The sequence below is a fragment of the Athene cunicularia genome, assembly GCF_003259725.1.
Source record: "Athene cunicularia isolate RWA chromosome 3 unlocalized genomic scaffold, athCun1 chr3_part1, whole genome shotgun sequence".
NCBI classification, from domain to species: domain Eukaryota; kingdom Metazoa; phylum Chordata; class Aves; order Strigiformes; family Strigidae; genus Athene; species Athene cunicularia.
In genome coordinates, this window is record NW_020799097.1 from 7,622,966 (window position 1) to 7,650,122 (window position 27,157).

The window sequence follows — 27,157 nt, forward strand, 5'->3', positions numbered from 1 at the left end:
ATTTAAAAAAAAAAAAAAAAAAAAAAAAGTTTATTCCACACTTGACAGTTATAAATAAGACACAGCAAGATAACTTCAGATAATACTGTTCTTCATTCATTTTGGGGGGGATGACCAGGTGTGCATGTGGCTATGAGGTTTATAGATGACCCAGTGACAATGAATTATTTGTGACTTGTTACAGTAGTATGTATTTTAGATGTTATTTATAGAATATATGAATAATAATACAAATAATATATAAACATAAAAATTAATACTATTATAATAATGTAAAATATATAGAGAGAGAATTATTAGCCACTGTTCCCAGACATTTTTATTGCAGAAATGTGCAGTAGATACAAAAAATGTTTTCCTGTCCACACGTGAAACCAGAGTGCTTTCCAGTTGTGTGGTTTTTGTGATGAGATGTGCAGGAGTTTTCTTGAAGGAGGAGGGAGTGTGGGGGATGTGATATTTCTGTAATTAATTTAAAAATCTATAGTTGTATTAAGAGGTGAAGGGGTTTTTTGGTGGGAGGAGAAGGTTTGGTATCTGAGGTGGGATTTTTTTTTTTTAATTAAAATAAAAATTTCATTTTTGTAGCTTAATCCTGAAAAACAGTTTCTCCGTGTAGAGGGCAGGATAATGATGTATAAATTTCAGTATTTACCTAAAATTATCTTGTCCAAAGCAAAAGCTTGTTGCATTGTCTTAGTTCTACATTTGTGAAGCAGTGCTTATCACTTATAAATATTAGTGAATATTTTGCAATTCTAAATAATTGATAACATGAATACAGGTATTCTTAAAAGGATACATACTAGAAAAACAAAATAAGTCTTAGTACTCTGGTACTTATTATGAAAGTAAATTATATTGAGACCCCTTTAAATGCTGCTTTTGACTCTTTATGCAGTAGCTCAAGAGAAGGAATAACTTTAGAGTGTTGGTTATGGAAAACTGTCTCACCAGAAATTTGTATTAGGCCAAGTCATTTTTTCGAAATATATCATGTGAGAGCATTTTCTTTGTAAATAATGTGTGGAGTAGTGGAATGCATGAATTTGAATAATAATTCTTCCACTTTTCTCAGCAGAAGCATTCAGTTACAAAGCTGTGCATTGAACTTTTTTTATGATATGCATAAATATTTACCAGGGAGAGCTAGAAAGGATCTGCTAGGACCCTGAGTCTGTCCTCCTGCCAGGAGAGGGCTGTTCTCCACGCCATATGTTCTGACATGTTGTCAACTGTTTGTGTACATTATGCAGCAGTTGCTAAACAGTTGGTACTGTTTTCCTTTAAGAATGTGCCACTAGCTTCAGGACTGCACTGCATACCCTATAAAAAAAATAGAAAAAAAAAAAAAAAATCCCCCACCCCCTCCCAAATGTAAATTCAGCTTGTTCAGCAGCAGCCCGAAGCCCGGCATTGTTTGCTATCGGAAGTGTGAGCTAAAGGGGACAGGCATTCCCCCTGCTCAGCGGGAGCGCAGAGCTACGTTTTGCCCTTGTTGCATTATTAATGGTACAATGTTTTTATGTTGCAGATGGCTAAGAGCTAGCAAGGCATATTCAGGATCATGATGGCTCAGTTTCCCACAGCTATGAATGGTGAGTAGCTCGGATCGGTTTGTTTTGGTAGGGGTGGGAGCATTTGTCTATTATTTTATTATAAAAAAAAAAATGCTGGTTTTAGTACCTGCAGCAGTGTTATGGTCAGTTCGCTCCAGATTGCTTCCTGTAGCCTAACTTGTACCGTAGGACTGGGAGAAATTCATGGAAGCATTACCGCAGTGTGATTTACAGTACACATAAGCCTGGAGCATCTAGTAATCTCAGATTGTTTAAAGGGTTGAGGAATGTGTGACTTGTAGTGCGAATACTGTCTGACTTCAAGTGGGGAATATGCTAAGTAATAATTGATTAAACTTGCATACCTTTTCTGTTGCATCATTCAGCACAAATTTTTTTTCATTATAATATGCCATTTATTTTAAACCAAAATACTTTAATGTGTTAAGCAATTTGCTACACTGACAAAAATAATCGGTCTTTCTCAAAAAAAAAAAAAAGGTTAAGAATTTTAGTCTTGATTCTGTCCTCCATCTACTAGAGAAACTTTCGGATTTGTTTCTTGGTGATTTCAAAGACATAAGAGAGTTGAAGCCTTAGAAGGTTTTGTGTGTGTATGTATGTGTTGGAGCTCTTTATTTCTAGAGCTAGCTTATTTGTGAAGACACAGTTTGCAAATATCTGCTGAAAAATTTGATGTTTACATGTTGTTTACAGAGCTGGTCAAAATGAGAAGTATAGGAACAAGGCTTTGCACTTAAGATATTCCAGATAGGGAGTATTTCTCTTGATAAAAATAGGGGAATAGATATGAGAAAGTATTTCTTTTCTTATTTACCAGTGAAAGTTACTGCAGGACTGGGAGGTCTTTATTTAGCTAATTTAGAAAATCATCACTACTGAGATAAATTTCGTAAGGGAAGTGATTTCTTTTTTTCAGAAGAACATGCAAATTTCAAACTAAACCTCTGTTTTAAGCATCTGTTTCACATGTGCATAAAACATTTTGTGAAAAAATAATTGATGTGATCAACACCTTTTTTTTTTTTAATAAAAAAGTTTATTCCAGACTTTGTTTCACAGACTTAACAATAAAAGAGAAGTAAAGAGTCAATATATTGCATGTAATAGGGAAAAACCTAAATACCAGATTTTTTTTTCCACTTTCTTGGACATAATGAAAAAGCTTTTTTTTTTTTTTTTGATTGGCACACACGTTTTGCTCCTCAATTTAAAATACACAAACATAAGTGCTTTTCAAGGAGGATATGTGCTTATCTGTCTCCATGGTTGGTTTATACATAAACTGGTGTCTTTTTGGTTTGGCTTTTTACTCCTTGGTTCTGTTGGAGGATTGCAAGTGTGTTGACAGCATTGAGCATGTATGTGACTTGATCTCAGAATTCTTAGTTTGGGAGAGCGATCCTTTCCTTGATCTGATCTTGGCCAGTACTGTCCACCACTCTCAAAAGGAACAGTGCCACAAGATGCAGCTTTTCCCTCCCCTCACTGAATTTTTACTGTTGAAAAACATAGTAAGAGAACGCGAGTAAGAGGGATACCAGGCAATAGTTAAACTATTGCTAATCGCAGAATATTTGAATGACTATGTAGTCTTGCTGTCATATTTCTTATAAGAATCGATTCAATTTCAAACAAGTTAGTTGGGGAAAAAAGAGTAGTTTTAATGTGATTTCTGGATAAATACTGAACAACCTCTGCTGTTTAAATTGTTCTCTAATCTGTGTTCCTCTTTGCTACTTCCTACCATTATTGTTTGCATTTGAAGCAGATCACCTGCATTTGAAGCAGATCACCTGCATTTACCACTCATTGCTAAGTAGAAACCTCTAATTATGTTGGTAGGCATTGGTAATGACTTCAAGCATGAGATGAAGAATGAGGTTATGTGTGAGGCATCTAAACCATTAGGCATGGCTGCAGCCTGAGAGCACTGGCTGCCTGCCACACCTTTGTATCAGCAGAGAGGTGACCCTTTCATTTTTGTATCCTGCTAGAAGGAAATAGTCTTTTACTTCTGGGGAAGAAAACTCTTACCAATGTATAATATACTTAGCTTTTAGTTCATTAGTAGTGTAAAGCATGAAGTAGCTTCTGTTTCAGGCTTATTTTTGGCATTCTGTGTTACGTAAGTGAGTGGATAGCATGGAGCAGATGTGTGTACAAATACATGATTATATGACAAAGGGTGACAGAGCACGATACAGAGTCTCAAAAAAATACAAGTAGAAGATGCTACAACAATTTATTTACCAACTTAAGCAGAGAAAGGGAAATCTGTGCAGGACTTAGAGTGGTGTGCTTGAGTTCCAGTTGAGAGACTCAACTTCACTGAGGACACCTTGAGCTGTTACTCAGAATATACCGCTACCAGGGCAGGCTCCAGGGCTGTCCAGCCTCAGCACGTGGCTGATGGTCAGACTGAGTGTTATACTGAGAACTGGCTTATTCTTTTTTAATTATGTGGCCACGTGTGAATTTCAGTTTGTTTTGGCACTGTGCTCTAGGGCACGTGCTCTTGCTAAGTCGCTTACCTTTCTTCTCTAAAGTCATGAAAGGACGCAGTGAACAGAAAGGAGTTCCCTTTGACTCTCCATTTCTACCCAAGGTGACCTTTGCAGATGTCTTACTAACAGGTTAGAAATTCAAAGAGGAAAGGCAGGACTTAGAGTGCCTGTTGATTTTTCTGGAACTCAGGCAGACCTGCCAGTTTTGCACAGGAGATAAATTTGTAAAGGTTGTAATGACATTTTATATGAACAGGCAAGGCTAAGCAACATGTTTCTTATGTAGAAAGGCTGCCAATTACAGAATATACATACAGCACCAGATGGATAACGGACATTTATCTCTGTGAAGTCCATTTCTATCAAAGGGCCCCTCCAGGCATATCCAATCTCCCCGGTCCACAAACAAGATCAAGGATTCCTTACTGAGGATTTAGTTTTGTCTTGTAACTGTCTGAATATTGATCATTATTTCTGTGAAAATGATAAAACTAACACAGTTTCTGGTAACTTACTTTCCTTACGTGCAGTTCTCCATTTGGACAAAGATTTCTTAAGAATTCATCCTGTGTCTTGCAAAAGCCTTTGGAAATGGCACTTAGTTACGCTTAAAAAATACCTTCAACAATTGTATTTCTAAAGAAGGAGTTAATATACTAACCACAAACAGCAGTTAAAAGGATAAAGGCTCTAATAGGTTAAAATGTACTTCTACTTAATTGGTCTCAGTGATTGCTGTCTTTATCACAGAGCAGAAAAGTAGTGTTCAGTGATGGGAGATGCCTACTTTACACCTAGAGAGCAGTTGCAAAATGTTGCTGTTCTCCTAATTCCCCTTCTTCTAGAAGGCTAGATATTTTTTTTAAGGGTTTAATATCCATGCTGATGCTGGGTCTTGGTTTGGGGAGATTTAATCTTGACGGTCCAGCCGGAACAAGGAAAGCAGTATTTGCCGATCAATATCTTTCACATTGTTTCCTTAACTACCATTGGAATTTTTGGGCTGTGCTTTTTTTCTGTTTATGTTTTTATTTGTCCTTCCTCTTCCCTCCTACCACCTGTTTCCTTTTGATACAATTTTTTGTGGTCCAGCAGGAAAATAGCTCTGATAAACTGAGGTGCATAAAATAATACTCATAACTCATTTCACATTCTTCTCAGCCTTTATAAGTCAAACTGGATTTTATGCTGCTGTGAATAAAATTTAGTTTTGTGTCCCCACACTTGGGTGTCTTGGAGTCTAGGGTAGATGTGAGGTCCTGGTTCTGCTGGTGTCAAGGGTAAACACTCACCGATGCTAAATTCTGCTGCATCTTTTTTATTTAGAAAAGTTTGCTTCAAGATCTGTGGTCTGAAGTTTTTTGAATTAGAAGGAGCCCTGCTCATCACAGTTCAATTAAAAAGTACTTGAATGCAACCTGACTCTTAACGTTGTGTGCACTGTAGATACGGAAACTGTAGACTTGGATATCAACAGATGTAGATAAAGACACTAAGCTGAATTAGACCTTGTGAAGAAAATATCAGAACTTGTTCTCCCATCGAAAAGAAGGAAAAGGAAATAAATTCTAAGGCAAGACCAAATATTTTTTGTGTCCTTACTTATAAATTAATCCTTCCTGTCACTTTTCAGTAAGGACAGTGGTGTCAGTTGATATGGAGCAAAGTTCATATGCTCAGTCAGTGGCATAGATCTTCTGCTATCACACCCTGCAATAAATTAATTTTCCAATTGTGTGTGTTGCAACAAGTCAGAATTAATGCTATAGGACTGTGGAATACAAAGTGTCTTATTTTTAATTATGAGAATAATATGATTCACCCAGGAGATGTAAGAGGAAATCTTGGAAGAAAGAAGTAATTAGATATGGAGGTAAATGTTAAATGCAATAAATAGAACTAGGTTTTAACAAAGGAAAGTTTCACCTTATGCCTTCTTCAGTAACTGAGTTTTGTAGACGAAGTGTAACAGATCCCATGTTTGGACTTCGTTAGATAAATAACTGGCTAAAAGTAGAGAAAATACAAATTTTAAACTAGGATGTTGTAATAGTAATATTCTTCATGGATTTTTATCTTGATACAAGTCTTAGTTGTTTGTGGCAACATCATCAGTAAAAAGCAAATGCATGCTGGTTAAATTGGTTGATTACACAAATTTAGGAGTAATTTTCCATCCAGAATTATACAGTATGAACTGCCTATAATTAGTTAAATTTCATCACGTTTCTGTTGTGCTGTCTTCAAATAGCTTTTTAGTCATACCATTACAGGCTAGAGGAATTTTGCTGTATGCTGGGAACTTGGCTGTGACTAAGGAGGAAGAGAACCGGATGTATTAGATGATCACAGAATAATTACATGATTTGAGGGAAAGGAAATGCATCCTAAAATGTGGTGGGTGAAATAAGGAGTACTGTTGGCTATTGCATAAGGCACTGTTGAGACACCTTGTGGGATATAGGGTGGAATTTGGGTTATATGCTTAGGAGAAAAAAAACACCAGGAAGTGTAATACAGAGATGAATCAGCTGTTGCTGCAGTTGGTCTGGAAATGGGAATGGTTCTGTCAGCAGTGATGTTCTGGACCATGGTCAAGGAAAGAGTCTGATTCCCTTAAGGCAGAGCCTGCATTTTAGAAAGGAATTAATGTATTAGGGTTTCTTGGAGTAGCAGTTATCTGTACATGGTGACATTGGAAGTCCCTTTCTATCCTATGTTCCTGAAATGTAAAAAATAAATTTAAAAATTAGGTCATAACCTAGTGAAGGTTAGTGTTCAGCCTTAATCCATTAATTTACTTTAAGCCTATAGCTACTTTGTCTTGCGAAGATTTTGTTAGTATCATGTGTTAGCATTTATAAGGTAAGATTACACTGAGTGGGGAACACAGGATGGTTTTTATCTGGAATAATACTATAATGTAAGCTGCTTCATTAATTTTGGATGTCAGTGAGAATTCCTGATGATTGTTGTTCAAAGCATATAAAAACCTAAACAGAAAAACCCAAGATGATCTACAAATACTTCCCCAAAATGGGGAACTGAAGGCTTAACTGAAGGGACTCAAAAACATAAACCTCATATGGCTGAGCTTTAATGGTCTTTGACTGTTAAAATTTTAATTTCCTGAAAGTTTAGCTCCAAAAGTTTGGGGAATGTACTACTCTGATAAACCGCTTTGTATAGTAGTTGCGATTTAGGGTTGATGGACATTGTGCGAGGTGGTACCATCTTAACATCTACTAAATTCCATGTTGTCTGTGATTGTTTCATGGCTGCTTTGAACAGGCCATGGATTATATTAATTGGTATTGACAGAATGAGTTCAGCTTTAGCCCTGATTATAAGGGTAAGAATAAACATTTTTTTTTTGACATTGTGGTCTGTCAAATGTATTTATATAGTGCTGTGTTACTTTAGGAATCTTGTATGTTCAGGCTTTTTAATATACTGCATCAGTTCTTTAGAACATCTGTTCTTCCTACAGTGGAACAGTAGCAAATCATAATTGAGATAGCTAGAAAGGGTGAAACCCTGGAAAGCTGAAAGAATCGGACTAGCATTCTTATTGGGTACCTTCAGAGGAGATAGTTTAGTAACTTAAAAACATTTGTTGGTCGTGAAGTCCTCTGTGTGCAAGTCTCCAGAACAGGTAAGATTAACTAAATATCAAGAGCTGTCAGTGCTATTTATTGAAGTAATTTGTTTAAAAGTTTGGGGGTTTTTTTTAATAATATTTGGTATATTTTAATGCACGTACCAACATTTTGCCCTGTATTTCTTCTCATAACCATAATTTTGTGTTTAACTGTGATCTCTGCATTATAGTTTTGTTTCTTTAGGAAATATATTTTTTTCTGAAAGTCATGGCTTCACTATTATCAAAGAACTCTGCACTTTGTTACAGTGTGTGTTGATACTTGTATAACATTATGGAAAAGGATACACATTTTCTTAAGAGCTACAGGTAAAATTTGCTGTTCAAAAAATGGTAGTGCTTTCATAACACACTATTTCACAAGAAATCTTGGGGGGGGGGAAAAGTACAAGTGCGAGTTAATGTATAAACTGTTTCTGATATAGATGATGTGGGTTGCAAGGCCATCAGAGTTACTCCTGTTTCTCATGTTCTTTGTATTCAGACTGGATTAAGAAATACATGGGCAGTACTTTTTTAACCTATCCTGAAGATAACGTCTGCTAGGCTCACCTTTCTGGAAATGATCCACTCTGCTATTGTCAGGATCTGTTACACTCAAGGCTCTGGAAGAACCTAGAATTAGACACAGAGTAAGGATACCTGTGAAAAAATTGGCCAAAGAGAGAATGTGGCTCCTGTGTTAAGGGAGACTGCATGGATTAGAGTTGTTTAGTTTAGTTTAGAGAACAGACAACTGAGTTGACGATATGACAGAAATCTGTAAAGCCATAATAGGGTAGAAAAGTCTAACAAGGGAAAGAATATTCACTGTTTTTTTCATAACTGTAAAGGAAAGCAATACTTACTGAAATTATTGAGCTCAAGACAGGCAGGAGAAATGGGTTGACTGGTTGGTTTGTTTGTTTCCCTGTAATGAGCAACTCAGTTTTGAGACTCACTGTCTCAAGATGCTTTGGAACCAAAAATTCCAAGTACCTGGGATCAAAACTTGAGGAGGAAAGATCTATGCCATGGCTTTTAAATGCTTTTTCTTTGTGTGTGTGTGCGCGCGTGCTTTTTTTGGCTCAAGAAGTCTGACAAATTGTTGATTTCTGACAGTTGAGGAACTGTTAATGCCCAGGGAAGAACCCAGTTCATAATTCTATTCCCTAAGTGGCCCTATGAGCCATTTTGGAGGCAGGATTAGGGACTATGGTATAAACCAATACCAAAGGTCTTATGAACATAAATCAGACAATTTTTTAATTTATTAATATTTAAAATCAAACTCCCTAGGTTGATGGGAAAGTAGTACTGTATATGTATTGGATATAGTTGGCAGGTTCTGCTAATTACTAATTTAACATTATAAGGAGTACTGTTTAAGCACACTGTCTTATTCTTGCTTTTGTTACCTTTTCATTTTCTTCCAGCTTGCCCTAAACATTTTCTTCCTGTCAGGACTAGAAATTACAAAGAGGAGGGTAACACGAACGATCAAAGTTACAGAACAGCTACCTTATGAGGAATAATTACATTGACTAGGCCATTTCAGCTTGGAAAAAGAATGGTGGGGATGGTGGATACAGTAGATGTCACCTTCTCAAGGTCATTTGTCACTTTGTAGGCAAGAGAATGGTAATTAATGTCTGATAACACAAGAATAACCGGTATCAAATGAAAATACCATTGGCAGATATCAAACAGAGCACTTTGCGCAGTGTCAGATAAACAGTGAAAGCTGTAGGAAGCTGTGGATGCTAAAAGGTTACTTGGATTCCTTAAGCGATTAGAGACAGATGGATTTTCCTTCCATTAATGAGGTACCATCTCTGGGGGCTGAGAAAGACGTCCTGGGGAAGTACTGCCACGTGCTTGCCTCAGCCTGTCACTCTGTGCAGGGAGCTTAGCTAGGTGAATATTCGTTCTGTGCTGGCAGGGTTGTTACTGTGTTTTGTTTCCTAAATTAAATTAGGAGCTAATTTTATTCTACAGGTCATTCAGGAAATGCCTCTTCATTTTCCTTCTCTCCCACCCTTCCTGCGTAATTTTTTCTTTTTTTAAAAATTTGATGGTTCTTCTCTTTCCTCTTTCCTTTCAAGTCTGTATTCCAATTCTCCATTGTAAATATAGCCCTTCAGCCTTCCTCCTGGTCCCAGACTTCCTCCTCAAGTCTCAGAACTCAGAAACGTCAATTTTATTCTAATGGACAGCTAATGAGAAGAACTACAAAAACTACTGTGAAGGATCTAATATTCCTTGAATAGAGATCTGCTCTGATTTTGTGTCAGCATATGTTTTTGTAGGAGAATCATTTCCTTTACTCCACCTAATTTTAAGGTTCATTTCGCATCCTCTTGCTTGGTATTTTTACTGCCAGTATTTCTCCTGGTGTGGAAAGATTTACTAGCTGCTGTAGATGGAAACTCACCTGAATACTATTAGCTTTGCTGAATTTCACAGAGATTTGTTAAACAATAATTAAACAAATTGTCCTTTTGTAAATTTTTAATTAAGTTGTAGGGGTTTTTTTTGTGAATGCAGAAGCAGCATAAAAAAAATTTTCAGAACTAGAAAAATTTAATTTAAGCTCTGGTGGCCTTTTTCCTCAAACATAGTGACTGAGACCCTTTATTTTCCTCATCAAAGACTTTGATGCTATACAGGTTGACAGGAGTTTACTCAAAAAAGCTTCTCACTTGTCCTTAACTCAAGGGTAAGCATATCTTCCATCTTCTGTGTCATGCTGGGAAGGAAGGCAATGGAGTCCGTCAGCTGGAAGTATGCTTATCTTCACAACAAATGGAGGCAGGTCTTGCAGCTGGTAGGGGAGAAATTGGCAAAGTATGCTTATTTTATGCCTTGATAATATTGCTTACTTTGAAGTTTTCATACTTTCCATTGGAAAAATTCTTGTTGGTGTGACTTTTTTTTTCTTCTTTTTTCCATCTCTAACATCCATTCGAAAGTATTAATTGCAGGTTTAGGGAAGTGATCTTACCCCTGTACTTGGCACTGGTGAGGCTGCACCTCGAATACTGTGTTCACTTTTGGGCCCCTCACTACAAGAAAGACACTGAGGTGCTGGATCATGTCCAGACAAGGGCAGCAAAGCTGGTGAACAGTCTAGAGCACAAGTCTTATGAGGAGCGGCTGAGGGAACTGGGATTGTTTAACCTGGAGAAAAGGAGGCTCAGGGGAGACCTTATTGCACTCTACAACTACCTGAATGGAGGTTGATCAAGATGGGGGTCAATCTGTTCTCTCAAGTAACAAGCGATAGGACAGGACAAAACAGCCTCAAGTTGTGCCAGGGGAGGCTTAGATTGGATATTAGGTAAAAATTTCTTCACTGAAAGGATTGCCAAGCTTTGGAACAGGCTGCCTGGGGAAGTGGTTGAGTCACCATCCCTGGAGGTATTTAAAAGTGTAGATGTGGCACTTAGGGACATGGTTTAGTGGTGGACTTGTCAGTGTTAGGTTAATGGTTGGACTCTATGATCTTAAAGGTCTTCTCCAGCCTAAATGATTCTGGGATTCTGGGCAAAGACATGACTTATATCACTGGATAGAAAAATGGACTTGTTTTATGTGCTGCATCAGTGTTAGTGACTCAAGAACTACAGATGATGTCAATGGCATTGTTTTTCCAGTATTAGGCAGAAAATCATATTTATTGCTAGTACTGAATCTATATATGGGGAAGGCTTAGGTTAAGTCAGGTCTGTGTGCCAGCTTTTTCCTGTAAGAAAAGGAAAAGTTAAGTTAGCTTTCAGGAATAAAGAATGAATTTACCACCATTGCAGGTTACAGTAATTGCACTTTTTGATGAGAAATAGAAAACTTGTTTCGTTAAAATATCAGAAAATACTGTAGAATGAGTTGTCACAAATTCTACAGAAAACTAGTGTAAAAGGTAGCATGCTAATGTGCAGTTGAGAGAGTACTGTCATGCTTTTATACATTTCCCAATGTATTTTTTACATCAGTGGAGCTCTAACAAAATTTTCAACAAATTTTTTTTGTTTACACATCTTCAAGTAAAATTGCTGCAATTTTCTATGTCTTTTTGCTTTTTTAAAAAAGATTATTTTGCTTGCTTGGTATGTTGCTTTAAGTTTCTAGTGGTGCTTGGCAATAATTTAATTAAAAAGTAGCTTCTGAAAATGAATAGCCATAATGAGCTAAATGATTCTGTGATTTTTATAAGGTATAGAAATACTATCCTGTTCTTGTAAACTGATAGTTTAAGTGCTTTGGAATCGTCAAGTTCTGCTGTAAAGTTCAGAAAACAAGTGGATCTTTACTATTACTGTGGTCTAGACTATTATGTATCTCTAAATTGTTTAGGGATTATACTCATTCTGAAAGCAAGGATTATGTTTCTACATTGAGATCATTGTATGACACAGAAATTTGAATGTTCTTCCTTTACAGGTAGATTTTTTGGTATGGAAGTGGCAGGATGCCAATGACCATCATCAGGCAAAATACTGCATCATATGGAGTTCTGTTCCTGTTTTGTAGGAGCAGGTGGTTAGTTTCAACGAGCTCAGTACATGATTTTGGTGAACTGCTGATCCCAATATGCCAAAATATCTAGAAATCCTGTATGTGATGTAGAGAATATGAATTGTGCCCTGCAATACAATGTGTCTGCTGCTGCTTTGTCCACATTTCTGTAAGCGTGCTCTTCAATTAAGCAAGTATTTCTTTGCCAAATCTGTCTAGCTCCACACTTGCCTTATGTTATTTAACAGCCTGTCTGCAGGTAACAGTTGTTTTTGGATAGCACATCAGACACTTGAAAATCTTTTAAAGCTCTCTTGGCTTCAGTGGACAAAATTCTTGTAATTTTAGTGAAAATACAAAACTGAAGGAGAAGCGTTTCCCTCTGTTTAACATGCTTTAGCTACAGGTGTTTCCATTTAGCTGTGTGTGTACATTAAAGAAGCTGCTGAAGTTGTTGTTAAGTGTCGACATAACCCTTTCTTCTGGCAGTTGCTGCGGTGTTGCTTAATATGCCAAGGGCCTCCGTGAAGCATTTCTGGTAGGACAGGTAGTAGTGGGATTAATGTGTGCATTGTGAAAGGAGCTTGCATGTGACTCCTGCCATGGCCCAAGAATATGGGAGCTGGGAATAGGAGGCGCATTCCTCAAGGAACTGCAGGTGGTACTCTGGGATGGATCCAAAGCTACTGCAGTAGTGGCTCATAACAGGTTTGCTCACCTAAATAAAAATAAATGCCTGTTATCGTTCAGCATTTTCTCCTACATTTGATATAAAGAATCAACAACAAAGGAGGGAAGCAAATATTGAAAATAGCAGAAATGCTGATAAGGAGTCTGGAAATTCAGACTAATGGTAAAATGTTCCGTATATTTTCAGACTCCTGGAGTGTTTACTCACCACTGAGTTAAAATTTGAAGTATGATTGAACATCTTAGTTGGGAACACTAAATCCAGTCTGTACTGTGGTAAACCTTACCACAGACTGAGAAGGAATGGAATTATTAGATTTATACCAATATATCTTATACCAAATAACTCGCTTGAGGCTTCTAATGGGAGACAATAATGTGATTGCTGGTTGCATTAAGGAAAAACCCTTGTTGTGCAGCTTGGGGCATGCTGTTGCGTGCCTGTGTTGAAATTTCCCTGTCTTTAAATATGGGGATAAATATTTATTTAGGGTCATTATGAAGCTTAATGTTAGGTTTTTTGATGGTTAAAAAGGTGGTGGTATAATCACTCATCCTTGTGACTTACAAGGAATGCTCTTTCAATTTAGGTTTATTATGTCTGCGGGGTTAATTAACTTTGTAGGTCGTAGAAGCATATTTTTTATTGGAGAAAAACAAGCAACGCCTATTGGTGAAAAACAAACACAGTTCTCTGGAGAATGTGAGAAATGTCTTATGATTTTCCACAAGTGAAAAGTTGCCTTCCTCCTTTTTACTAATCACACTGCTCTTGATACTGCCGTTTGCCTAGGTAGTACTAACCAGTGGCAGAGGTCTTACAGAGCATTTTCACATCTATTTACTTATAGGATTGCACTTTCTTTTCTCCCATCTTTTTCAATGGCAGCTTACCATTTTAAGGAAAGAACACTGTTTGTTTCCGTTTCTGATGTTGGCAGCCCATCAAAGCAAGTCCTTTATTTTCTTCAGAAGATTATCTGTCTAATGCAGTGTTGTAAAGACGTTTCTGGAGCTGTCCTACGAAATGCTGTGATCCTGCCATAAACAGGCCCTCACTCTCTCATAGAAAAATATATTTTATTTTAAATGACCTTAAAGGAACAGAAAATGTTGTATAATCCCCAGCATAGTCGCTTGTTTCCAACACTATAAAACTGTGAGTGTTAGCACATTGAATTATTAATACCTGCTACACGAAGGTGAAGTCAGTATGTATTTTGTCATCTTTAGAGAAGCCTTGAAGGTACATTAAAATGATGTTTAGCACCGGGTTGTTTGTGTGTGTCTTTGTCATTCTGTATGGACTTTTTCTGTGGGTAGAATCCACATGTGACTTTCAAGTCTTTAACATGTTGTAGAGCTGTGGAGTGGGCAAGTAAAGGAGCTTTCTCTGTTTATTTTCTGACTGGTATAAGGAATCCACTGAGACATTTCTGGACCTCAGCTCCAGGTTTCCCATAGTGGATCCCATGAACAGTTGCCAGTCTTGATGTTCATCCAGAGTCTTCTCTGAAAGTACCAGCCTTCTCCAAAAAATAAAGACAGTTTGACATCTATATTCCAGAAGTATTCCTAATAGAGAAATGTGTTTTTTCATAAACAGAAGAATCAACTGAAGGCAATAGTTACTATATTCTAGGGAAAATCTTTGTGAGGAATATCTCCCAAATTCAGCATTTCTTGTGTGTTGATTTCTAAAAATGCAGTGTACTCAAATACGGTGTTGGCTTCATCCAGATGGGTCTTGCTTCATGTATGAAGTTGTGAGATTGCAAAGTAACCTCTTTTGAAGAATAGTGATTTTCGTGAGATATCTTCTTGACAGAGAGATTGTACTTATTTATTCCCCTCCAAAATTGTACCATCTACTATTGGGAAAAAATTATTTATCTCTTGAAACTTTCCAGAAAATTTAAGCCAAGTCAGAAAAGTAGTAATATACTACTCATTGTCTGCAGTAAAGACTGTCATGAGAGCATGTAGTGGCAACTGTATTTTGATTTCTGATGCTGAACTGATTTGTAAAAGTACTGTACTTCTCTGATGTTTGGTACTAGCTGAAAGTCACTGGAGAGCCAAAGGTTCACTATTGCTCCACCAAGGAGATGCATGCCTCTTGCCCCATCCTGTGCTTGGAGAGGTGTCTGTGAAGAGGGGATGCCTGCAGTTTGGTTTTGTGATTTGTGTATGACTTAACTGTGAGTAAGGGCTGGAGCTGTGTGGAAGGAAGATGTCTCTGGGCAAAATTAATTGTTCCCTTCAGCTGGATCTGGTTTATGGGCAAGATGTTTCTCGGCCCTGGGAATGAAGGCGTGTTATTGAAAAAAAATGTTGAGGTAAGCCAGATAAGTTTAGATGATACATTTTGGATGGCAGATGTTTCTGTTTGACTCTTCCTGCAGCGCTGTCCTTCCAGGAAAAGGAGTAGTCTTCCCTTTGTCACAGTTCAACGTGCCCAAAACTTGGTTGTAAACCAGGCAGTGTAATTTTTCTCAACAGTGATGCTGAGTGGCAGGTTTTACCGCTGATGGTAGCTTTGGGAAGCAACCCACAGTATTTGTGAGGTTTATAGTATGTTTTGATGGTGATTGCACAGGAGAACCGAGTTTCAAACTAATTTTGCCTGTGGTAAGTCTTTATTGTGATGGTCTTGGTTGTACTGTAAGTAAACACAGCAATTACTTTGAAGAATGGTTTCGTGACGTGCTTTGTGGATTTGCCAAGACCTTGTGATCCCCATTGTTCAAAGTGTTAATTTCAGATAGACCAATGTGGTATTTTTTTGCTTGGTATTTTGAAGAATCCTAACTTAAATGACACTTACTGTACATAGATTTTTTTTTTCTTTTGTTATTTGTATCACCAAATGGTAACATCAAAAGACTCATGAGCACCTGCTTAAGCTAAAAATAATGTCTCACAATGCTTTAACCTTCCCTCTTGTGCTATACCCTTTATTTTGTTTCTGTTGGATATTGGAGTAGGAGTTGGAAAAAACAGCGAATCCTTTAAATAAGAAGTGTAGGGTGAGGCTTGAATGCCCACACTGTGGACCCCTACCCTAATTACTGGGTGGTGGGTTTTTTTTTCTTTTTTTCCTTTTAAACAAATGTTTTCATTGTCCGGTGGTTATTAACCTGTATTCATAAAACAATGACCTGTTCTAGTTCAGGCTGAAAATGGCAGACACTCTCTCTTAAATGATATTAGGTTGAAACTTATTTTTTTGGGACTTGATTCAGTTATAGACAAGCACCAAAAAAATTATCAGACTGGGAGAGCTGTGCCAACTTGAAGGTATGCTGTTTCCAGTCCTAATTCCTGAAAAAAAACCTCCCCAACATTACTTTCTAGAGTTAGCTTCTAAGGGATCACAGCTTTGGAAGGACTTTGTTTGGACACTGCTTTGCTTCTGTTGCCCCTCCTTCCAATCTCATTTCTGGTTGGAATTTAGTATGTTTGCATTCAGCCTTCTAAATTAAAACATGCTCTAATATCTCCTTTTAAACATCTAAATTTCAAGGTATTATTGAACGTTGATAGATGTTAAGAGAGATGCGGCTAACATTGTCTGAACTATATTTGCTTGAAATTTATATTTACAAAGTATGAATATTTTTATATATTTACTTTTAAATAAGACAGTCAAATTATGTGAGAGGAGATCTGCTTTGGCTTTTAAGACTTACTACATTATTTTCTTCTATGCCTATAAAAAAAGCAGTGGAGAGCATATATTTATGGAATTGGTCATCCAAAAAAAAAGTTCAGTCCCTGTCCTCAGGGATAGGGAAAAGCTGGAATTTTTCTTACCTTTGACAATAAATTATTAGCAAGTTGGTCTTTTCATGATATATATTCAGTTTTTTGAAGCATTCACACGATGTACGTTTGATAACATGTCTGTTCATAGTTACCACTTTGCTGTGACAGTAACTGCTTGCACTGACTTGCTTGCACTATGCTAGAAGCACTTGTTGCTATAATAATCAGGGTTATAGCAAAAATTATTTTTTTCAAACTAAATTTATGCTTTCAAGAAACCTGTCATGGAGATGATTGCTGAAGAAATGCTTTTGCATAGTTAATCTGGAAATGAATAAACTATGCTAACAGCATAATGTTAGTAGTAGAGCATGCATCTAAAGGCCATTTGTTATGGCTGCATCAAAGATTTTTTTTTTTTTCCTAGCATCAGCAGTATGAAGTATGTGGTGGTAAGTCAGCAAAGCTGGAGATGGGGTGCGAAGAGCAGTCTCACACCCCACACACTCTGCCTTTTAGAGAGCTCTGTGATGATTCTGAGGTTATGGAGGCAATGACAACGCTCCTGTGCTCAGCACCTCTGGATGTGAGAGAAAAGCCATCGCAGTTTGAGCAAAAGTGCACAAAATATTCAGGGTGCAAAAAATAGTGAGATTCTTGGGGAGTCTTAACGAAGGCAAAAATGAGAATGAAGGGTGAATGCAGATCTTGAAACATTCCCTGAATGAGATGGTAATTGTCGTACAACTACAGGTTTGAATGTGGTGATCCAGTGAACTGCAGAATTTTAACACATTTGAGATGATACCATGTAGAACTTCAAATATCGTAGTAGGAGAGGAAACATAATTTACCAGATTGAACTCAGAGATATTTTTTTGAAATATGTTAGAAGAGTTTCAAGATTGATTGCCACTTTCTTGCTTACTTTGTGACATACAGATATGACACGGTGCATTTGAGGACATGTTTAAAGAGAAGTTCCCTTACAATGTAAATTGGATACTTTGGAGAAGCTACAGTAGTGGCTGTAACTCCAGTCAAGGAATTCTTACTGTATTTTTAGCACTTTGCAGCCACTGACCACATGAATATATTATGGGGGTCTTAATCCTTCTGTCACTGATTATAAAAAGCTGAGGAGTGTTGTAGCTACCTGCTTCAAAAGATGATCAAAGCATGGTATTTCATATAAAGAATATGTGATGTTGCTAATACTTTATTTTCCATATATGAAAAAATAGTCCGGTTTTCTGAAGTTGTTGCTGACAACTTTAGGAGCACTTCTTCATTTTGTCCAGATAATTTCTATAAGCGTTACTTTTAATTTTAAGTGCCACTCTTATTTTTGCCATTGGGTGTAAATTGTCCTTGTTTGTGCATTACAGCAATACTCACACTGCCTATCCACTTCTAGGCATCTGATTTAGATTTATCCAGATTTATTACTGGTATCTAATCTAGATTTATTTAGGTTTATTTAATCAGAAGAGAGAAGGGCAGTGGTTCTTGAAGTGCAGTTTTGCGTGCAGCCTGCAAGACGGCCCTTTTATTGAGGCCACGCTAAAAAAAAATTGGTATATCCTTAAGAGAGGGAAGCAAAACTCCAAATTCAGGTGCATAGAGGGTGCATCCTAATGCCCTCCCACCTTTTCTGTCATCATATCCCCAGTTAGTTTCTCGTTTGGTTTGGGTTGGGTTTTTTAACTGTATTTCCCTACTACACAACAGGGGTAAAAAATAAATTTGTACACATGTGAGTAGAATGACAGTCCAAAACAGAACCTTCTTAAGAGGAGACATTAAGTCTTCTTGGAAAGTGTTAATGAGAGATGAATCTCATGCGAGATGATTAACATCCTTAATGTGTCTATATTGGCATGTGTGACAGCTTGCAGTCCCTTCACTTTGTTGTTATTCTCTGAAAAATAGTGAAAAAAGCTGTTGAAATTTTGTCGATTCAAGGCTTTGGAATTAGGTTTATGTAGGAAAAGAAACATTTTATAGTAACTTTCTTTCAAAGTGCTGTGGTTTTTAAAGCAACTTGTTAATATCTTACTAGAAGAATCATTTGCTCCCTGGACTGTCTTTTAGTGAGCAGTACTTGACAGATTAACAGTTCTTTGGAAGTGGTAATGCTCAGTAGAATGTATTTTTAAAGGTGTTATTTTTAGTAATAACCTTTTAATGCTGTTTTAGGGGTTTCCATTCAGAATTTTGGCTAATTCTTGCATTCACTGATTTCAAGAACTTCCTGACTAAAACTTCCTCCTGCCTGAAAACCAAGCCCAGTTATTTCTGGCAAACTGCTTTTCCTACAGAGGACGCACACCTTGACCTTTATACAGCAGGTTGGAGCATTTCTGAAAGTCACTCTGGTTCTGCCTGGTATATCAGCACAGCTCTGTAAACATGATTATTCTCTGCAATTTCTCTTTGTTATTTTGAGGCTGTAATATTTTATACTTTTTTTTTTTTTTTAAGCATTGAAGAATGGGAAATTGAAATTGTATGCTGTTTTTAAAAAAACCAACAACCCAGAGTGTTACTCCCTTGTCAGACAAAACCAACATAGTCCCAGTTTTGTTCTTAGAGTATTGGCAAGACAAAGCATGAGTCTTTATGGCAGCTGTAGAGTGTTAATGCTCTGTATGAGAACCTATAAGTGACACTGAACACCATTTGTTTATGGGTGAATCAGAGGAGTATTTGGTTCACACAGGCTATGGTGAGCAACGTGCATCCTGCATGGGCTGCACACAATCAGCAGCAACAGGAAACTGCTTTGCACCAGCTTTGAAGGATGACAGAGCTAGATTGAAAGCCGAGTGTAAAGCAATCTAGCGGAGGAATTGTCTCAGCTAGTGCTTGCACATCTGGGAAGCAGGTTTGCGTTTCATAACACCCTTGCCAAACTGGTAGGAGCTGGGTGTGTCTAGATCTAACTTTGTCTCTTGAGAAGCCGAGCTTTTATTTTGCAAGTAACATGCTTTAAGTCTTCAATCTCTTTAGTTGTTTGGTTTTGTTATATGTTTTGTGGTTTGTTTTTTTTTTTTTCCTTTAGGAGGTCCAAACATATGGGCCATCACCTCTGAAGAGCGAGCCAAGCATGACAAGCAGTTTGATAGCCTTAAACCCACAGGAGGCTACATTACAGGTTGGTCTGAGATTCTGTATTATACATTAACTTCTGTGTACACATAAGTATCTTTGTAAAACAATTTGAAAACTACATCCTATTTCTAGCCCTTTGTTGTGTGACTAATAACCATTCTAGGCCAAACAGCTACAGGTTATTACAAAACTTCTACAAGCTTTGGGCTAAAGTCTGGCACAGGAACACTTTTATTAACCCTGTCACTTCTGCAGCTAGTGGTTACGTACTGTTACTCTGTCTAGTTTCGAAAACCAAAGAGTATCAGGCAAAATCTGTGTTAAGATGGGAGGCTGCCAAGGAGAACTTACAGTAGCTATTGTGACAAGTGACGCCAGAGACACCAGAAGTGGCTCTCCTCTGTCTGAATAGTGTTAGAAAATACTGTTCTGTTAGACATCTTTGTTTTGGGGGAGGAGGCAGGGAGTGAAATACTGTCAGCTTGTCCTCATTAATGACTGCTTGAAATTCATTAACCCTTGGGCCTTCAGCAAGTTCTAGATAGGCTAATGACATTTTGCAATGGCCTGCTGTCAGTTCCAGTTGCATTCAGCTGCTTCTCCTTTGAAACAATTGGGTCATATTGCTGCACACCTCAGAATCTGCAGTTGTCAAATTTAAGAATCTGCTTGTGACATCAAGAAAAGGCTCAATTTCCCTAGCAAAGAGGAGTTAATTTAAGAATGCCCCATTCTTTGTGTGCAGGTGGGCAGTAAAGACCAGCCCTGATAACTATATGCTAATGCCCTATCTGGTGACTCCACTGACCATGCTTTTCCTCATTTTGGTCAAGAAAAGACTGAGGAAGGAGTGGGAAGTTGTCTGTGTGGAACATGCACATCTTCTGGTTAAGTAATATGTAACTCTTGCGTTGGCCAAACAGCTCTGAGATGCTGGGGATGCTGGTGTTTACCACCAGCTGAAAAGTATGCAGTCGCAGGGACTACCTTTAGGCCATATCTGGGCTCTTACCTGCACATACGTCTGCAGATTTCATTATTTATTTGGCAAGTGCTTGAAATTAAAAGCTTTGTATGAATACAGAAATCAGGAGGCCTGAAGCCCAGCCAAATTAATCTGGCTTCAGTAATCAAGGACAACAAGAAATATTTCTATAAGAATGTGAGCAGCAAAAGAAGACCAGAGAGAGCCTCCATCCCCTGCTAGATGCAGGAGGAAACATGGTAACAAGTGATGAGGAAAAAGTTGAGGTGCTTAATGCCTTCTTTGTCTCAGTCTTTAATAGCAGAACTAGTTGTACTGAGGGAATCCAGCCTCAACCCCCGACATTCCAGGAGGAGAGAGTCAGTGACCTACTGCATCACATAGACACACACCAGTCTATGGGACTGGATGGGATACACCCGAGGGTGCTGAAGGAGCTGTCTGGGGGGATCACCAAGCTGCTTTCCATCATTTACCAGCAGTCCTGGCTGACCGGGGAGGTCCCAACTGATTAGAAGTTGACCAGTGTGACACCCATCTATAAGTAGGGTTAGAAGGATGATCCAGGAAATTACAGGCCTGTCAGCTTGACTTCAGTTCCTGGGAAGCTGATGGAGCAGCTTATCCTGAATACCATCACACAACACATGCAGGACAACCAGAGGATCAGGCCGTCAGCATGGGTTTATGAAAGGCAGGTCCTGCCTGACAAACCTGATCTCCTTCTATGACAGGACGACTTGCTTACTGGATGAGGGAAAGGCTGTGGATGTTGTCTACCTTGACTTTAGTAGGGCCTTTGACACCATTTCTTCAGCATTCTCCTGGCAAAACTGGCTGCTCATGGCTTGGATGGGCCACGCTTTGCTGGGTAAAAAACTGACTGGATAGTAAGGCCCAGAGAGTTGAGGTGAATGGAGTTAAATCCAGTTGGTGGCTGGTCATGAGTGGTGTCCCCCAAGGATCGGTTTTGGGGCCACTCATGTTTAACATCTTTACTGATCTAGACGAGGGGATCGAGGGCACCCTCAGTCAGTTTGCTGATGATGCCCAGTTGGGTGGGAGTGTTGATCTGCTCGAGGGCAGGGAGGCTCTGAAGAGAGACCTGGCCAGGCTGGAGCCATGGGCTGAGCCCAACTGGGGGAGTTTCACTGAGGGCAAATGCCGGGGGCTGCCCTTGGGCCACAACAACCCCCAGCAGCACTACAGGCTTGGGGAGGAGTGGCTGGAGAGCTGCCAGTCAGAGAGGGACCTGGGGGGTGATTGACAGCCGGCTGAACAGGAGCCAGCAGTGTGCCCAGGGGGCCAAGAAGGCCAATGGCATCCTGGCTTGTGTCAGCACTGGCGTGGCCAGCAGGGACAGGGAAGGGATCTGACCCCTGTACTGGGCACTGGTGAGGCCGCCCCTCAGTGAGTGGGTTCAGTTTTTTGGCCCCTCACTCCAAAAAGGCCATTGAATGACTCGAGCGTGTCCAGAGAAGGGCAACGGAGCTGGTGCAGGGTCTGGAGCACAGGTCTGCTGGGGAGCGGCTGAGGGAACTGGGGGGGTTTAGTCTGGAGAAGAGGGGGCTGAGGGGAGACCTCATGGCCCTCTACAGCTCCCTGACAGGAGGGTGCAGAGAAGGGGGATGGGATGAGTCTTTTTAACCAAGTACCAAGCGACAGGACAAGAGGGAATGGCCTCAAGTTGTGCCAGAGAAGGTTTAGACTGGCTATTAGGAAGCATTTCTTTCCCGAAGGGGTTGTTGGGCGTTGGAATGGGGTGCCCAGGGTGGTGATGGAGTCCCCATCCCTGGAGGGGTTGAAGAGTCGGGTTGACCCAGCGCTGAGGGATCTGGTGGAGTTGAAAACAGTCAGTGTGAGGTCAATGGTTGGACTGGATTTTCAAGGTCTTTTTCAACTTAGACTATTCTGTGATTAATATAATGAAAGAAAGAGCTCAAGGAATAACTTAAAGTCTTAGCTTTAAGCATCTGTAATTTACTCACAGGTAAGCATAACCACTGCTGTCTGTGGTTTATTATGACTTTGTTTAGCAGCGCGATCAGTACTACTTGATGTGGAGCTTGGTATGGAATTGCACTACAGTTCCCATTCCATTCCTGAAGGACTGAAATAGTGGATGTTCTCTGATGGAACAGAATATTATTTAAGACACTGTTTTTCCAGTTTTTCTAGAGAGGCAGTACTGGCTAAAGTTAGTTTGGATGAAGGAGAAGGAAAGAAATGGCATGCACGTCCTTTCCTGTAAAAGTAATTGGGTCAGGACGAAGTTTTCAGTTATTTTTGCTTCTTTAAATCTTGTATCTATGAAACGGTTGGCAGCTGTTGATTTGTGACCTTTTAAAAATTTTATAGCTATTGGAAATCACTTCTCAGAGCAAAGATTCAGGATTACAGAATACATGGGTATCTCATAATCGCTGTTACCAGGGAAGGAGTTAGGTGGTACAAAATTTGGAAGCTTGGCATCTAGTGTGTTGGTTCCTTTTGAAATTCTGTTCTCACAAAAGAGTGCTGAGGTATTCTAAAAATCTATGTCTCTAGTATAAAAGTCTTGTCTTTCTTTCTTTCTTGTTTATCATAGGTGACCAAGCACGTACCTTTTTTTTGCAATCAGGTCTACCAGCTTCAATTCTTGCTGAAATATGGTAAGGTATTTACTTTTTTTTTTTTTTTAAGATAGGAGATGCATTGCATTCAAGTACTATCTTTGTTATGTTGTGTTGTCTCAGAGACTTTCAGCAGTCAGTAGGAATGTTGTCTGAATCCGTTTTAATTTTTCTAAATTTAGAGGAAGGATTGAGCCCATATGTGTACCAACACAATTAAAAAGCAATATTTACAATCATTATTATGATCTTAATTCAAATTAGTTCATATCGAACACAGCCTTTTTAAACTGTAGTAAGTGCTTGGAGCAAAAAGCGATGATAAATTTCAAGGCTTTTATAGATGAAGGTGCTTTTTGGACTGCCACAAAGGTAATTGCTAAGTCTTGTCTTTATATTTTAAATACTAATACAGAAAACGAGGTAGAAAATAACACTTTTTAAATATAAATATGGAAAAAGAGTTAAGTAATGGGTTAATGAGTTCCTGGAGATACCAAATTGAATGATGTTTGAAATACCAGTAACCACTAAAAAAAGGGAGTAACATTAAGTGTGGGAAAATTATATGTGACTAAACTGGGAGTGGAAAATGCATTGAAAGTAGAAGACAGGAAAAATATATAAAGACACAGAAAATGTTAGTAGGTCAGTTATAATACACTGTTAGATACCAACCAATGCTGTAATACAGGAACTGGAAAAAGTGCCGTTCTTTGCTGCATATATGTGGTGGTTACACCTGCAACATTTTCTCCTTTGCAACTCAGTCTTCACCAGAATACTGTGTCCATTTTGGGGTACTTGGTTGTTATCAAGATGTACATGTGCTAGAAGACATGGAGTGGAGGCTCACAATAATTAAGAACAACTCACTTGTGAAAGAATATTAAAGAAACTCGCTAAATGCAAAATTAGTTTCATCTTCAGAGACTTAAAGTGCCTAGGAAAGAGTGTTAACGAAATTTTTATGTAGGGCCTTTGGGTTTGATACTGACTAATAACAGAATGAAAGGGAAAATGTAGCTTAATATTAAATCTGATTTGTTTTTCCCCTATTTTATTTACATTCCTGTGCCTGGCCCTCACATGTTTAAGTATTAATAAGATTTTATATTTTCTGTCTGACCAGAAATTTTGTCTGCCAGTGTATGCACTGTTGCATGTATTTCTTGTATTTATTTGGAAAAGTGTCGAAGCCAGTGTGGATATCAGGCTTAAAAAAAAAAAACCACTGCTGTGAATTAATTTAGTTTTCATAATGGTATATAGTGCCTTTAGCAGATTTTTGCATCTTCCCATTTCAGATTCTTGCATTAATTCCTTATGTTACCAGACATTAATTTAAAGTAATTAGTCTGGCTAGTAGTATAGAAAGAAACATAGTAGAGGTGTATCTTAGCAACAATCCACTGAGAGGAGACTCCTGCTTTTCTGAGTATCTTCCTACTTTCTCAGGTGTTAAGCATTTAATATACAGCAACTTTAAAACTGAAATCTGCAGAAGACTACCAAGTGAATTATACTTAATACAGCTAGACGAACATTATGTTTGGAAGTCCAGGTTGACCTTCAGTACCTGTAGACTGGCAAACCAGAAAAATTAAGATCTGAAAACTGCTGAGAGTTTGACTGTTGTAAAAAAAAATCTCCAAATGGTTGCAATAAGTTTGTTGGTTTATTGTACAAAAGCAGTAAATAAATTTGTTAGAAAAGCTTCTCATTAAGTGAAAGAGTTAACTTTACATTTCTTCCTTGGGAGTGTGTTAAATTTAAATTTATTTTATTTTTAAGGACACTATCAGACCTAAACAAGGATGGAAAAATGGATCAACAGGAGTTCTCTATAGCCATGAAACTCATCAAGCTGAAATTGCAAGGACAGCACTTGCCTGCAGTTCTCCCTCCTGTCATGAAACAAACTCCAGTATTTTCACCGCTCATGTCAGCTCGCTTTGGTATTTATGAATATATAATTACATAGTGTTCAGAAGTAAAAAAACAAAGTTAATTGCAGCCAAATACAAGCATTAATCTTAACCATGACAGTTGAGTGAATCAGTAAAAAACCCCAAGGATATTCTGATTTAGGAAATTCACAAAGTCACTTTCTTGACATTTTTGATAATTTCGTTCTTTGAAGACATTTAATAATAAAGAAAAACATTCTGGTGAGTTTTGACATGAGGTGCAAGAAGGCCATTCACATTTGCCATCTGACTTGTAGGCTGTCATCTTGTACTGAAGGTCTTTTTTTGTCTCCCTCCTACTCATTCCCCTATTTATACTTGGGGATTTTAAAGTTAAACTTAGTGAAGGTCAAAGTTTTGGTAGAACACTTCTTTTAAATATTTTTTTCAGTATCAGTCAGATTGTCTATTTTGGTTATATGATCAATTGAGTATAATTATTTTTAACTTTTTATTAAATTAAATTTTATTATGTTAACTTTTTTTTCTCTTCTGATGGTGTTTTGGGATTCAGTGCATGCCTGTTACTCTGTCCTTTCGTAGAACAAAATATACATGACTTCAGATGGATTACAAAATCAGTGCATAATTCCATGCTGAAATTAAATGTATGCATATATTAATTACATACATGATTTTAAATATCTGCCCATCGGTAAATCTTGTGTGTTGGTATACAAGTGCATGCATGTATAGGTAGCTGTGGTTGGCATATGATTACTTCCTATTAACTTTCTATCACAGCATCTGCATATTGTTGTCTTACACAAAATTCAGCCAGTAATTCAAGTGCCCTTATGCGCTTCAGGCAGCTGCCTTAAAAAAACTATTTGCTAGGCATGGTCCCTAAGTATGGACTTCTCGCCCATATAGATTCTTCTAAGGCTGGTGCTTGGAAGAGACTTAGTTCAGAAACAGTATCAGCTTTTCCCTGTCGAAGATTGTCACAACTCTTGAGTTGCATTGTCATTTTCTCTCAGGGGCCAGACATGGAAAGGCTTGTTGAAGAACTAGTTATGGCTGCAATTACAGAAAACTAGATCTTATGTGAAATGCTAGCTAAATCTACCTTGAGAATTAATTGTTTGTAAGGATCTTCTGTTCTTTTAATTCATGTTCTTCAGTATATTTTCCTCTGTGACCTGTCTTGTCTAAACTTTAGAGAAAAAGTAAATATTATACACAAGCATCTGCTTTAGCTCATTGTATCTCTGGATGCAGGTTTCTTTGTGTAGTTTCTGCCTAGCATAATGGAGCCAATTTCTTGCTGGACCCTCTGCCATATTAAATCATGAATTGTTGGATTTTGCTCTAGGAATGGGTAGTATGCCAAATCTGTCCATGCCAACGTCTATGTCTACGATCACACCATTAGCTCCCATGTCTCTGACCTCCATGACTTCCATCCCTCCTTTGGTTATCTCTGCTCCCCTGGTGCCTTCTGTCAGTACCTCCTCGTTGCCAAATGGAACATCCAGCATTTTGCAGCCTTTGTCCATACCTTTCTCTTCAAGTAAGTATAGTACAGTCCAGTACTCACTTTCAGAACTGTGAATCTTATTTTCTCTATTACTACTTTCAGACAGGAATGTTAATACTTGCATGTGACTTAAAAAATAAAAACCGGTATTTTTTCCAGAGTTTACATTTGTCAAGTTGTTCCTAACTGGTTAATCGTAAACAACAAGGCACTGATTAGCTTTCCTTCTGTCAAAGTCTTGAGTGTTTATTACAAAGCATTACCTTCTACCAGGTTGCTTTACATTTTTGGTTTTG

At 38.2% G+C, this 27,157-nt stretch overlaps 1 protein-coding gene across 4 annotated transcripts in view; it reads left to right on the forward strand.

Annotated features, from left to right (window-relative positions):
- The first annotated feature begins 1,345 nt into the window (after nucleotides 1-1,345).
- Nucleotides 1,346-27,157, forward strand: part of ITSN2 (intersectin 2) — a 74,034-nt gene continuing 48,222 nt past the window's right edge. For 2 of the 4 annotated variants that reach the window (XM_026844098.1, XM_026844099.1), the window contains exons 1-5: nucleotides 1,346-1,598; nucleotides 19,765-19,857; nucleotides 23,387-23,450; nucleotides 25,206-25,369; nucleotides 26,697-26,894. In XM_026844098.1, coding sequence (XP_026699899.1) covers nucleotides 1,568-1,598; nucleotides 19,765-19,857; nucleotides 23,387-23,450; nucleotides 25,206-25,369; nucleotides 26,697-26,894 — 550 coding nt within the window. In that variant the 5' untranslated portion in view covers nucleotides 1,346-1,567. The remainder of the gene's footprint in view (nucleotides 1,599-19,764; nucleotides 19,858-23,386; nucleotides 23,451-25,205; nucleotides 25,370-26,696; nucleotides 26,895-27,157) is intronic. The other 2 variants (XM_026844100.1, XM_026844101.1) reach the window with 2 other exon arrangements.